Here is a 13,540-nt window from a genome sequence, read left to right on the forward strand (position 1 = left end):
ATACCGATTTCGCCAGCGAGCCGTGCAGAATGTCATCAAGGATAAAGGATGATCAAACACCACGGGTAGCCTGTCCATTCTCCATACTGGTCAACGAGCTCTTTTCGTGCTGAGAAGACACGCGTTGCAGGGCAACCACTGGGCCAGTTAGCTTTGTCGGAACGATACCGGGATATGGGGCTTGATCATACGAAAGTCCTCAAGAGAGCGCTGTTTGTCCATGCACCGGGGGCTCTTGCCGTGCATGATATTGTCGAAGCTCTTGGAGCCTTGAAGCAGATAGTATAACCCTCCCATGATGCAGAACATACCAAAGGAGAAGATCCAGATTCGGATAATTGTTGGGGCCGAGGTCTGTCCACCGACGAACCAGCCGAATGCACAGAAGCACGTAGCGACAGTGTCCACCGCTGCAATGGCCCCTATCAGTTTCCATGATGGCCACCCAGAAGACCAGAAAGCACCGTTAGCGCGAGTGATGAAGATAAGCCAATTCTCGGTCAACGAAATCTCCAAGAACAAGACCTCGTCTCGTTTGCCGTAGTTCTGCATGATGCCCCCATTCTCACCAGAAGCCAAGATAGTGGTGAGGGTGATCCACGTGCCGATGGCAAGGACAATCCCAAGCAGCACTGACATTCCCCACAGCTTGGGGAGATTCCATTTCACCGGTGTAGTGGAGAAGGGGGCTTTGTCGTAGGCGATAGCCAGAGTTGCAATGTCAGCGAAGATGGCAATGAACACCACCAGTTGCAAGTTTAGGCTCTCGTTGCGGATGGCAATCCAAAGCCCCAGGAAAATCTCGAGATGCAAAGAGAGAGCTATACGATAAACCACGTAGGCGTACATGCGATGGAAGATTTGACGGGAAGTCTTCACAGCATCGATAATAGCGGACAATCCTGGAGCTAGGAATACGATGTCAGCGGCAGATTGCGCGGCATCTGAGGATCCTTCGACTGCGATTCCAGTGTCGGCTTTTTTCAGAGATGGGGCATCATTGACGCCGTCGCCCGTCATGGCTACCAGATATCCACGCTGCTGCAGAATATCCACGACATTGTACTTGTGCTCTGGAAAGACCTCTGCAAAGCCATCAGCGGCTTCAACAAAATCATAAACCTCGGAGCCAGGCATTGTTCCCCCTCCACCAAGACCAAGACGCTCAGCATTATACACATTCGTGCCTAGTCCCAACTGGCGCGACGTCTCGCGAGCAATTCCTACCGCATCGCCTGTGAGCATCTTAATTGAAAGCCCCAGAGTCTGGGCCTCGCTTATAGTCTTTGCAGTGTCGTGTCGCGGAGGGTCGGAGCATGGCATTATACCCAGAATCTCCCATTCGCCATCACCGTGTTTCCGAGCTACACCAAGCGAACGGAAACCGCGAGTCGCGAACTCTGCGACCTTGTTCTTGTATGCAGTTTCGATTTCCTCGGGAATCTCATGATCTTGCTGGACGGCCTTAAGCACAAATAAAGGAGATCCTTTCACGCATGTGATGCGCGCTCCTTCGGAAGACTGTACTACTGCTTTGACTTTCTTCGAGACTGGATCGAACGGAGAGAACTCAATCACTTTGTACTCTGTAAGCTTTGCTTTCGCACACGGATAGGAGGATAGCGCTCGGAAAAATGCTCTGTCTATTGCATCCATGCCTTTCTTCTTTCTAGAGGCGGCGAGACATGCCGTTAGCATCAAATCTTCAGCTTCCACACCAGGAACGGTGAAGGGCTCTGTCAAAGATAGCTTGTTCTTGGTCAAGGTGCCAGTTTTGTCCGAGCAGAGTATCTCAACGCCAGCAAGCGATTCAATAGCTGATAGCCGTTGAACAATCGCTCGTTTCTTCGCCAGGTATGCTGCTCCTACTGCCATCGTGGTGGTGACAACTGCGGGAAGGCCTACCGGGACCCCAATCATTGTGACAGCCAATGTGAATTCGAGAATAGTCGTGGTGTTGTTGGAACGATAGAAAGAGGACACCCAAACAATTATAAGAGTGACAACAACAAGGACAAGTAGGACGGTGCTGATACCCTGGAGGACTTCGGTGAAGTGGCCTGTCCCTGAGGCAGAGGCATTAACCAAGGCTGCAGCATGCCCCACAGAGGTCGAATCGCCAGTAGCGGTAATAAGAATTCGGGCGTGGCCTCGTTTCACAGTAGAGGACGCGTAACACGTATCTCCCAAATGCTTATCGACAGCTAGAGACTCTCCGGTGATCGACGACTGATCGACTTGTATAGCAGAGTTCGTCATGATGCGGCCGTCCGCAGGAACGATCGTGCCCTATCTCTTGTTAGCCAAAAAACCTTTGAAAAGAAAAAAAAAAAAAACAGTCAAAAGGTAGGTACCTCGTCTATCTTCACAATGTCACCCGGGACAAGTTGGGCTACATCAAGCTCAGAGAGTACACTATCGCGCAGAACTATAGCCTTCAGTGCTAACGTCTTCTTCAGCTCTTTGACGATGGAACCCGCTTGATATTCCTGTATAAACCCCACCGAGGCATTCAGCAGGAGGAGCCCACAGATCACGCCCAAGTCGACCCAATCATGAAGATAAGCAGCTAAGACCGCGGCTGCCTGAAAGTCGATAGACAGTCAGTAGCTATCGCTTGCGAGACTCGATGAGGGACACATACTTCCATGACAAATTGAACAGGGCCGACGAAGAACCATAGAAACTTGAAAACCAGATTCTCCTTTCCTTCCTTCATCTCATTGGGACCAAACTTTTTCCGTAGTAGAAGTGCTTCGTTCGTACTGAGGCCTGTGTTCGAGTCTGTGTGGAGCAATTCTTCTGATACTGGATGTCGCCCACCTGTATGGTTTGATTCCAGAGGTTTCAAATCGGCAAAGCCATCGACAGATCTTAGTTCCTCGATGAGAGTATCAATGTCTTTTTCTTCCTCCTCGTCATTTTCGATGGCGACCTGGGTTGGCGTAGTCGAGTCTGGCTTCTCCTCGACAAGACCATTGTTCACATCGAGGGTACTCGTTTTGTCGAGGGAGGTCGTGCTCTCCATGACAATTGAAGATCGCCTCAATCTCAAGGTTATAGGCATAGTAAGAAGACCAAGGGGTCGTAAGGTATAAATGATCTTTAAGCTTATGCTTTGAATCGTATGCAAGATAAGATTGCCGTCTAGCTGGAGGTAATCGAGCCCACTGGTGTGGAGTAACAAGCAGACAGAAATCATCATCAGGTGCTTTAGACCGTTGCTTTACAGGTCATGGAAGGATACACGTTGCGCGGCAGGAAGGAGAGACTCGCTGGACTCATTCAGAGTGCCATAAAGGGAAAGAAGAATATACTGGCCTGTCAGCCTATGAGCGAGAGGCACGGCTGACGTAATCGAGGACAGCGACCCGAACGTCATCCATCTTAACTTTAAACGCTGTGGAAAATCCACCCCATTGTCTTGTTGCATGCATACCATATTTTCTTCATTTATGACCTCTTTTACTTGCTACTGCTCTACAATCTCACGAGATACATGACTTACTCTTTCGCAGTTCGCTAACGGTAGTCGACGCGGTGCTCTGATCAGATTCTTCCGCTCTGAGCAGCCTGACTAGAAATTGGGCTCAGTGCTCGAGCACATGCGGCACATGACGCCGCTGGCTATCCAAGCAGATATACTTTAGCATCGTGACAGTTACTACCGAGATACACAACAACCCTTCATGCTACCTAGTACCCTTCTTCTGCATCACATAATTCACACATCTGAATCCTCTCTGTCCACCCGTCATGGCGAGAGAAATCCCCGGATTCTACTATGGTACATATATAATGACCCACCACCCGTAAATCGTGCGTTTCGAACAAATCTTATTAACCATGGTCTCTAGACCCGGAGAAGAAGAAGTATTTCAAGATTCAGGCCAGCCACGCGGCGGCCCCAGGAGCTCAATACTCGAAAGACTCGGTCAAGCGCAAACGCGCTGACCACGAGGTTGTGAAAAATAGGGCTCGGACTCAACTTGCATGATCTCGCTGACGTCGTGACTAGGAACGTCGCCGAAAGGTTCAGCAAATCAAGAGGGAGGCCAAGGAGAAGATCAAGAGGGCGCAGTCTTTATCTCACCCTCTTCTAAATGTGCAACGAGAGATCGGCGCCTTGCGCTTGCCCACCACTCTGCGACAGGAGCGAAGTGCACGTGCCTACACCAGCCAGCTTCGCAGGAACCAGCTCCATCAATTCGAAGCCTGGCCAGATGAGTATAGCATCAAGCACGTGCTGCGCAATAAGCGCTCGGGGATCTTAATTGCTAGTAAGTGCTACATCATACTAAAGAGAAGCCCGCAAAGACCGCAGTGGAAAAGATCACTAACGAACGTCCCAGGTGGTCACCGCGGCGGTGAATCGTCCGTGTCGTAAGCGCCTTCTCCGGTCCTTTGAGGTCGTGTATCCGGCAAGCTAACAGCCGTACAAGGGTGTGCTTCCCGGATTGCGACCAGAACAAATGGACTTACAATCGGACCATGGAACGTGTTCTATTCAAGGAACCGTATAGGGTAAACATCTTAGCCACGACCCGCGAACTTTTTGCTCCTTGTTTTCAACGCTAACGTGGGGCTTTCTTTAGCTTTCGTCGATTTCGTTGAGTCACACAGGCTACCTGCTGTAAGAACCGAGTCTCGTCCACCCCTGCATCTGGCCAGGAGATTGACCGGACCAGTTCAACGATGGACAGCGGTCCCCAAGGCGACTCGTTTCTGGCACCTCGAATGTTGCCAGACCCAGATGAAGGCGGCGACTACCGATGGCCGCCATCCTGTATGTGGCCCCTCCACTGTCGGAAGAACTTGGATAATTGATTCGTCTTGAATATAGTCCTCCAACCAATTCGCATTCGCACGGCAGCATCTTTGTGGTGTTCTTCGGCTTGTCCAGTGGGCGATCACCCGCTGTTTGCTGTTGGGGCATCTGACGGCTTGTATACTCTACAAGGATACGGGGCCTACTGGGCTTTGTCGAAAAAGCCGTTCTCCGACGATGTGAACGCGGGCAAGCCAATCCTCAAACGACGCATTGGAACTTCCCATGCCCTCGTCACCAGCGTCGAATGGTTATCCTCGGACGTGATCGCGGCCGGTCTCAAGGACTCCTCTGTCTTCCTCCATGACCTCCGGAGCGGGGGAACCGCGACACGACTCCAACATCCACACGCCGTCACCAAAATACGCCGAGTGGACCCTTACCGAATGGTCGTTGCAGGGATAAACTCTGTAAGGAATATCTGATCGCGCCTCTTTCAAGGATGGAGCTGACGCTAGCCAAAGCTCCAGATGTACGATATCCGATTTCCGCCCAATGGGCTTCAACCCAAACCGCAACCGACCAGCAAGAAGCATACTTCCACTCGACCCTATCTCACTTTCCAAGACTTCAAGCCTCAAGTCATACCCGACTTCGACATCAGTTTGGAGCTCGGGCTTCTAGCCAGCGGTGAGTGCATCCATCCATTTCCACTGGACACTTTCGTCCTCCGCAAGACGCCACTCTAAACTCCGTGCTCAGCCACCGACACGGGCAAGATCCAGCTGTTTTCTCTGCGCAACGGGGAACAGATTCCTTCACCCTTGTCAAACTACCAGTATGCAGACCCCATCGCCTCCGTCTGCTTTGAATCCGGAGATGCGCCATTACATGGGCCTCAGACACCAAGCCTACTCGTCTGCGCCCAAGCCACAGTCGATGAATGGATATGGTAGAAGGAAAAGGTCCTAGTGGACCTTGTATAAAGGTCTATCTATGCACTAAACGCCTGTATGATGCCTGGGATATGAGTGTGAACAATACATGAATCAAAGCCAGTAAAGAAAGCAAACCACCCAGAAAGAAAGTCAAAAAAAAAAGAAGGGTCCTCCTAATCCAAACCTCCCGCCAACCATTCGCCCACCTCTACGCCGACCGTCTTCGCCAACTCCCCGATCCAATCCCCTGAAACATTCACACACCATTTCTCCCCGGTATCGGACGTGGTATTTCCGCTACTCAACCCACCGGACCCCATTCCCACACGACCTTCCCGACCCGCCGCAGGCACCACCAACCGTAGCCGCCGCAACGTAGCCAACTCGGCATAGATCGCGTCGGACACGGCCGCCATGCGAATCGGATTGGCAGGGGGGTTGGGGTCGATGGCATGGTAGATGGCGACCAGCCGCTCCAGGGGGAATGGGCGCGCGGTGAGGATGGTCGAGGGGCCGGTGATGCCGCCGCCGCCGCCCATCGCCGACGTCGTCGCGGACGAGGTCGCAAACGCTGACTCCAGCGTCGACTTGGTGATCTTAGTCTTGGTGCGCTTGCCCTTCTTCCGGCTGCCCGGAGTCGACGGGCCCGCCGCCGACGACGCAGCCTCCTCTAGCTGCGCCCGCGAAAGCAGCTTCAGCCGTCGCCGGTGATGCGCGCGCTTGTTCCGCGCGGAGAGCGAGGACGACGAGAACTTGGAGAAGAAAATCGTATCCAGCCGTTGCGGCGTGTGCGAGGCGAGATAGGCCGAGGTGAGGATCAAGGTGGGGAAGTACGGCAAGGAAGGCAGGGGCGATGGGGCCGACGCGGCAGACAGGGATTTGGGCTTGTTGGTGGAGGAGGAGATGGCAGTCGCACCCTTCGCAACAGGCGGTTCCGCCTCATCCTCCTCAGTAACAATGTGATGCACCAGCGCCCCTTCCCCTTGCTGCCGGAACAGAGCCCGGTTCTTGACCAGCAGCCGAGTGAAGTCCCACTCCCCAACACCCCCCGGCGGAGTCTCGCCTGTCGTGATGGGCGCCACGAACCGCGGCCACAGCTTCTCGCAGATCGACCGGAAGGTCGGGATGGAGCTGGCTGTCGGCCCGACCAGAGAGTCGTAGACGGCCGCCACGAAATGCGGGTATAGGGTCGATGCGACCGCGTCCGATAGGCCTAGGGTGGCGGCGGCGACAGCAGCAACGGGCGGCGGACCGCCCTGGAGGATGATGGTCGTGGCTTCATTGCGCGTGTAGGGCGGGAAACTGATATGTGGGATGCCGGCAGATTGTAGGAAGAGCGGTCGTGGAGGGGTACTAAGGACGAGGACGACGCATAGCGAAGGAATCTGATATGGCCCGGAGAATTAAAAGTAGTCAGCGATCAAACCCCAAAATCCCAATACAGAGGATAAACATAGAAGCACCCCCCCGCCATCCACAGAGGTAAAGAAGTAGGGGCAAAGAAAAAGACATACCACCTCTCCCAGTCTCGCCAGCGCAGCCAGTAGTGTAGGTGGCGCCTCCCTCTGCTTGTCAATCCCATCAAGAACCAGCACGAATTTGTTTCGATGGTTGCGTGTCGGCTGCTGCTGCTCGGCCGGCGGTTCTTGCTGTTGCTGCGAAGAAGCGAAAGCTGAAGTGAGACACTCGTTCAGCAGCACCGCGAGCGTACTGACGTGTTCGCAGCGTCCCTTGCCGTACTTCTCCCACTCATCGCGTTCGCCCAGGGCCTCCAGGGTGGCCCAAAGGATCTTGGTGAGCAGATGGCGGCCGGTGATGCACTCGGGGCTGCGGACGAGCGCGTGCGGGACGTCGAGGGCGGCGAGCACATTGCGCACGATGGTGGTCTTGCAGGTGGCAGAGATCCCGTGGACGACGATGGTGGATGGGCTGGAGACCTTGGCCTGTTGGTAATCCGTAGACGTTGTTAGTGTATCAGTTTTGAGCGATCGATAGAGCCAGAAAGCAGAAATGGGCCTTGCGGACGTTGACGGGGAAGGAGAAGAAGGGTTTATCGGGGACAAATTCATGGACGGACGGACGGACGTACGCCGAGCAGGCTAGCAAGTTGGCGGCTTTGGAGCTCGCGACAAGGCCATTGTTTGCTGATCGACTGGGCAATCTCGGAGGGAAGCATCAGGAACTCAATACTACACCCGGAGGTGCCTGGAATGGAGAGGTGGGCGCTGCTTTGACTTGGAGTAGAAGAATCTCGGACAGGGACGGGGTTTGGGGGGGCAGATCGCGCTCCGATAAGCCAAAGCAAGCACTGAGCCGGAGAAGAAACGCGGGTAACACGGAGTCACGTGTCCGATGCTTTATGTTTATTTCAGGTGATTTATAATGGCCTCAAATGCAGAACCGTCATTACAAAGAAACATCCTCTGTTTGATCAACTATGGGTACATCTATGGTACTGTCTCTGATGTTGAACGGCGCTGGCCAATAGAAGTTGGTAGTCATAGATCCAAATGCACTTGCAGCAAAGGAACAGGCAAAAATGTCGGATGAAGCCCGAGAACAACCAGTCGTCGATACTTTCAGATGAGTCCAGAAAGAACGGCCACAAGCTCCATCGGCAGGCAACAACATACCAGAGTCCAGGTAGACGACAAAATAGAACGAAAAGAGAAAACTAACAAAGCCAGATGATAGTTAATAGAAAACAAGGCGAGAGCAAAATAGCACATGTAAATCATGGGGAAGTGGATAGAAGCACATTGGGGGAATATTAAAGGAAAGGGCAAGGCATGAGACATCAATCTGTCCCCAAGCCAGATACTAGTATCTGGAAGCTCACTAGTCTGCTGGAATGAGATCAGACGGCAAAAGGATTAAAAGACATTGTTCGAAAAACTCGTCGAGGGGACGTGGCAAACGTAAGTTCTGTTAGCAATGAGAAAAATACAGGACATCAAATGTGATAAAATAGCATGTATCAATGGTTTACATCTTGCCGCCAAGAATGATCCAGATATGCAGTGCATCTTGCATGAGATAAGGTCTTGTCGTATGGTATCAGTATCCTAATCTTCCAATCTGCTGGCGATATGTCGGTGTGGCCGTGAATCATGAGGATCGTGTCATCGTCTCAATATGAGTACAGTTCAGTAAACATGGGACTGGCGCTTCGTTGTGGAATATCGCAGCTCAGTAGTTGGCGTACACCGGGTTCTGGTTACTGTGGTTGCTGTTGGGCTGCGGAATGGCCGAAGCGAAAAGACTGCTTTTGTCCGCAGCACCGCCAGAACCAGTGTGACCGGCTGCAACGGAGCCAGGATTGAATGCATATGTCTGGTTTCCAAACTGGGAACCGACATTGGAAATGGGGAATGGGCTGTGTTGATACAAGAATGACTTCTGTGTTGGGCTCTGCAACGGACCAGGAAGCTGAGCTGAATTCATTTCATTGGGAGTGACCTGGCCGCTGGTGGAAGCGCTGCCCCTGCCAGAGCCCTCCGAGGCCAACATTTTGCCGGCGATACGACGTCCATGTGGGGTTTGGCGAATGGACGGTAAAATAGGGCGAATGCAATCAACAATGCGTGTACGTGTGTCGACATCCGCAAAGTCCATTGCCGTTTGCACGACATAATTGGCGAAAGAGTCCCTAAGCATCTTTTCGAGTTCCGCACCTGCCAACATCTCATCAATCAGCTGACGTCTGATTTGGATGTCAGCAGTGCGTAAGCACTTTTCAATCACGTTCGAGCTAAACTTCTGCTTGGACAGAGCGGGAATGTTTCCGCGGAAAGTCTGGCACAGAGGCTCAGTGAAATGAGGCTCTGCAAGGTCCAGAATATACTGCACAACGTAGTTTCCGAAAGGATCCTGTACAAGAGCGAATGCGTTGGATGTAATCTGAGCGATGAGACGCGCCCTCTGCTCGCCAGAGGCGTGATCAATACAACGCTGCAAAACACAGCACCCATGCCGATGAGTTCCAACAACCACACAGTTGGCGCCAACAGCATCGTAGATGAATTGGGCGTCTTCTGCAGAGAGGCGATTGAGACATTTCTGAATAACATGGTTTCCATTCAGGTCTTGAACCAACTCCACCACCTGATCCTTCAAAGCGTGAATCACTGTCTGGGTTTGCTCTGGAGTGGAGATGAACTCGATCATCTTCTGAAGAGCTCGGGTACCATGCTGGTTCAAAGCGATCTTCACCAGCTGGTGTGCAGCATTGTTGATTAGAGCCGTACGCTGGTCATCGTTCGAATATTCCAGCAGCTTCTGGCATAAGTAATTTCCGAACGGATCTGTCATGAAAAGGACATGACGTTAGCATGGAGTTGTATATCAGTGGAGGCATGATACGAACCTGTCATAAGCTCGACAACATGCATATGAGTCTCCTCGAAGATCATCTGAACATGTTCTGGACTACGCTCTTCGAGCTTTCTCTGCAAATACCTACACCCGTGCTGGTCCTTACAGAGACCGTACAATTCGCCCTGATAGTGTTCAAGTGGAAAGTTCGTGAAACGAGACAGCTGGGCAGCATCTGCGTCGCCACTCCGACGGGTACCAGCTCCCTTGGTTGGGGCTTCCCCTGGGCGGAAATGACCATAGGCGGTAGGATAGCCATTGAAGGGGGCTGCCGGATTGTACGCCTGAAGCTGTGTAGGGGCTCCCATGAATCCTTGAAGGCCGTACCCGTAGAAGGGTGGCTGGAAGGGGGTGAGTGTGGTTGGCGCAGCAATGTTGCCGTTGACAGCTCCGGCTCCAGTGGTGAGCTGCGGCCCGAATGGAGCAGCACTGGCTTGAAGGATCGTCTGCTGAGGTCGGGACCCGTGGATTTTAGCCTCCTCATGTTCAGGTGAGTCTTTGGGTAGGCGATTGGAAGGACCAGAGCCAGGCATCCGCCCCAGGTTGGCATTATGTGGCTGGAATTGCTCCGCATGACTCTTGGGAGGTGTGATAGCCGGGTTGAAGGCATCTCCTTTGACTGTGGGCAGATCGTTCGTGGAGTAAGAGGACTGCAAAGATGTAGGCCGGTTTGAGACCGTTGCAGACATACTTTCGTTTTTGCCGTCAGCGTTATAGAGGACATTCGATTCAAGCGAGTGTCTGGCGACGTGACGTGTAGGAGTAGCTGAGTGAGAATGGACTTCTTCCCCGGAAGCCCCAAGCTGTTCGAGACGGAACATGTTCAAGGCGTTCTGAGGCATGCTCTGATGCGAAGTACGGTGACGGCTGTGAGAGTTCCAGGTCTCAGGGTTCGGAGTTCGCGAGTTTGCAAGGTCTAGAGCATCCGAGTTCGCGGATAACTGGGTTTCTGGGTTAGAATAGGATCACGAAAGGCTTCGGGAAGACTTACCAGGCCTGAATCGTCACGTCGTGAAAGAGTAGGAAACTTATCGTCGGGGTCCGTCAGTTTGAGATAACTCTTGATATCGGGCGTTGGGATTCTATCCTCGTCCTTCAGCATCGATGAATCGTCTTCGCTGTGGAACAAGTACTTTGCGGCGTTGAAGGACTCCAGGCCGGAAGAGCGTTCGAAGGAAGTTATATTGGGACGAATCTGGGAGCCTAGCCCAGATGTAGGCATTGAGTACCGGTGAATGCTAAGTATTGTCAGTTGATGACTTTTTTGAGGTATGAAAAGCGAGGGCGATGAGAGAGATCTTTAAGGCGGTGAAAGAGGCATCAAGGAGATGCCAGGATGCTGTGAATGAAAAGAGAGGTGATATTTCACAGTGGCTTGGGGATATATTCAGAGCAAGGCCACAGTGAATGAATTGTGTTGCTTGCTGATATAGGAGCCTTGCAAGCCGCCTCACTACACCTTCAGGATACGCCCTCAGGAAGTGCCCGAGTATCCGAAAAAGGGCAAGACAGTGCAGTGCCTATGAGAAAGAAATTTGAAGTGAAACTTACGATGGCCCTGGACGGAAAGGGGATACAGGCTCCTGGCCGAAATCCTCCTTCTCTGAGTTCCTTCGAGAACCAGGAACAGAGTGAACGGAAAATCGATTTGTCGGGGTCTGAGCAGAGCTATGGTTCACTTGACTCTGGGGGGTGGTCACTTGAGATGGCGCAAAGACGTTGAAGAAGCCAGGAGATGAAGTCACACTGGAGGTTGAGAACCGAGTAGGACGGTTGAAGCCAGGAAGGCTGCTATCATGATACTCTGGCGGCGTCGTTGGCTCACTGACCGGTCCAGACAACCCGGCTTTGGCGAGATCCTTCGCGATTTGGTCCATTTCCAGCTTCTCTTTCTCGTGTTGCAAGTCTAAGAGTTTCATGTCTTCTTCAAATCTCCGCCTCTGCTCTCGCATGTATTCAATATGCTGACGCTTTTTCTCAAACTGCAGTCAATTAGCAACATGACACTTCTGACCGCCGAGCACATGAGAACACGAGAACACAAGAACACGAAGACCTGGTGGCATGCGCTGGGCTTATAATACATCAGAGTAGGGAAGGCGGTGCTTGTCTACAGACAAGAAGTGGATTTCTGGTACAGGAAAGAACAGTCAAGTGAGTGTGAGAACCACTTGATGAACTGCAAATACAGCCAATGATCATCACAGAGGGTGAGAACAAAGACCTTGCTTGCAAGCACGCGGCACATGGGTACTTGTCAAACAGTTATAGTGCTGGAACCGCGTGGCCCAGCGTGACTGCATGGGGACATAACACTAGGTCACAACAAGGATGTCCAGGAAAATACTAGACTCACCGATGAAAGGAGATCTAGAGGGTCCTGCGCCGGTGCACCCCCGCCAACACCGTTCACATAGTTCCATGAGGACAATTTACTCGAGTCTGTTGTGAAGCGGCGTTGGAGATTGGCACGAACGTCACCGGATGGACGCGAAAACGCCGAAACGAAGTTCGAATGGGTCGGAGAGAGCGCATTGTAGCCAGGGAACGGGGATTCGGAGGGAGGTGATCGCGGAGAGGGGAATCGCAGCTCGTCGAGGCGTTCACTAAGTCCGTTTTTGAATGCCATGGTAGGCGGGCAGTTTGGGATGAGAATCACTGGACTAATAACCATTCAGGGGCCGTAATCAGTCAGTGAGCAGGCTATAACATGGTAGGGACGGACGGTGATGCAAGTTCGGAGGGCGTCAATCTCAGCCTGCGATTGCAAAGAACACAGAGAGAAAGACCGAGATTAAAGCACGAGAGCCGAGGAGTCAGGGATCAATGGCTGGTAGGCGGTGTGCTCCGTGAGATAACGAGCTCTGTACGGAGTAAGGGGACGGGGAGGGGCTGAGGGGTGGTTTGGCGGAGCTGATCTCGGAGAAGAACAGCGACTCACACACAATGAACGCCTCGAGAGTTTATTTTTTCAGGTACGAAAAGAGACTTTGGTGACCACTACTTGTGGACACACAAGTAAGGACAGGTTTGATGGAAGGGGAAGGGATGGGGGGTGGGAGGAGGAGTGTTGAGGGCAGGTCGCACCCCTAACGATGCGTTCGTGACAATGCGGAGATCTCGGTCAATAGCGGTGGTGGTGAATCACAAGCGTTGGGCGATGGAGTCACTACTGCTTAGGCCCTGCGCTGTCTTTTTCTTTTTTTTTTTTTTTGCCGAAGTGGGGAAGGAGATCAAGAGCAGCGTGGACCAGCAAGTAGCAGAACGAACGAACGAACGAGAGTAGGAAGACTTTCGGGGGAAGAAAGAATGCAGAATAAGAATAGTAAAATAGAATAAGGATTGATTGTTGTACAGTACAGAAGGTGTGTCAGGTACACGAGAGGGGATGGAAGAAGGAGAGCGGGCAGGCTGACTGAACTAGAGTGTGGGAGGCGGCAACAGAGAGGGGGGAGGGGGG

General features: G+C 52.4%; 4 protein-coding genes across 4 annotated transcripts; 1 reads left to right on the plus strand and 3 right to left on the minus strand.

Annotated features, from left to right (window-relative positions):
* Nucleotides 1-52: 52 nt before the first annotated feature.
* Nucleotides 53-3,028, minus strand: BO82DRAFT_296012 (plasma-membrane proton-efflux P-type ATPase; the record flags this gene model as incomplete). Its single annotated transcript, XM_025631888.1, has 4 exons — nucleotides 53-138; nucleotides 192-2,289; nucleotides 2,355-2,585; nucleotides 2,645-3,028. The coding sequence occupies 4 exons, from the start codon at nucleotides 3,026-3,028 to the stop codon at nucleotides 53-55; spliced, it is 2,799 nt and encodes a 932-aa protein (XP_025486749.1).
* A 424-nt stretch (nucleotides 3,029-3,452) lies between these two features.
* Nucleotides 3,453-6,005, plus strand: BO82DRAFT_359079 (uncharacterized protein). The gene is made up of 10 exons (XM_025636475.1): nucleotides 3,453-3,787; nucleotides 3,858-3,961; nucleotides 4,019-4,280; nucleotides 4,353-4,383; nucleotides 4,443-4,524; nucleotides 4,596-4,633; nucleotides 4,689-4,786; nucleotides 4,844-5,238; nucleotides 5,293-5,458; nucleotides 5,531-6,005. The coding sequence occupies exons 1-10, from the start codon at nucleotides 3,757-3,759 to the stop codon at nucleotides 5,722-5,724; spliced, it is 1,401 nt and encodes a 466-aa protein (XP_025486750.1). The 5' UTR covers nucleotides 3,453-3,756; the 3' UTR covers nucleotides 5,725-6,005.
* BO82DRAFT_396087 (origin of replication complex subunit 5 family protein) lies at nucleotides 5,753-7,963 on the minus strand. The gene is made up of 3 exons (XM_025638822.1): nucleotides 7,796-7,963; nucleotides 7,221-7,649; nucleotides 5,753-7,091 (listed from the first exon to the last, which is right to left on the minus strand). The coding sequence occupies exons 1-3, from the start codon at nucleotides 7,880-7,882 to the stop codon at nucleotides 5,880-5,882; spliced, it is 1,728 nt and encodes a 575-aa protein (XP_025486751.1). The 5' UTR covers nucleotides 7,883-7,963; the 3' UTR covers nucleotides 5,753-5,879.
* A 932-nt stretch (nucleotides 7,964-8,895) lies between these two features.
* Nucleotides 8,896-12,754, minus strand: BO82DRAFT_296048 (putative RNA-binding protein; the record flags this gene model as incomplete). Its single annotated transcript, XM_025631889.1, has 6 exons — nucleotides 8,896-10,010; nucleotides 10,073-11,021; nucleotides 11,072-11,318; nucleotides 11,632-12,062; nucleotides 12,229-12,333; nucleotides 12,428-12,754. 6 exons carry the CDS (start codon nucleotides 12,752-12,754, stop codon nucleotides 8,896-8,898), a joined length of 3,174 nt encoding a protein of 1,057 aa, XP_025486752.1.
* Between the last annotated feature and the right edge of the window lie 786 nt (nucleotides 12,755-13,540).

This window comes from Aspergillus uvarum (genome assembly GCF_003184745.1).
Source record: "Aspergillus uvarum CBS 121591 unplaced genomic scaffold BO82scaffold_83, whole genome shotgun sequence".
NCBI classification, from domain to species: Eukaryota; Fungi; Ascomycota; class Eurotiomycetes; order Eurotiales; family Aspergillaceae; genus Aspergillus; species Aspergillus uvarum.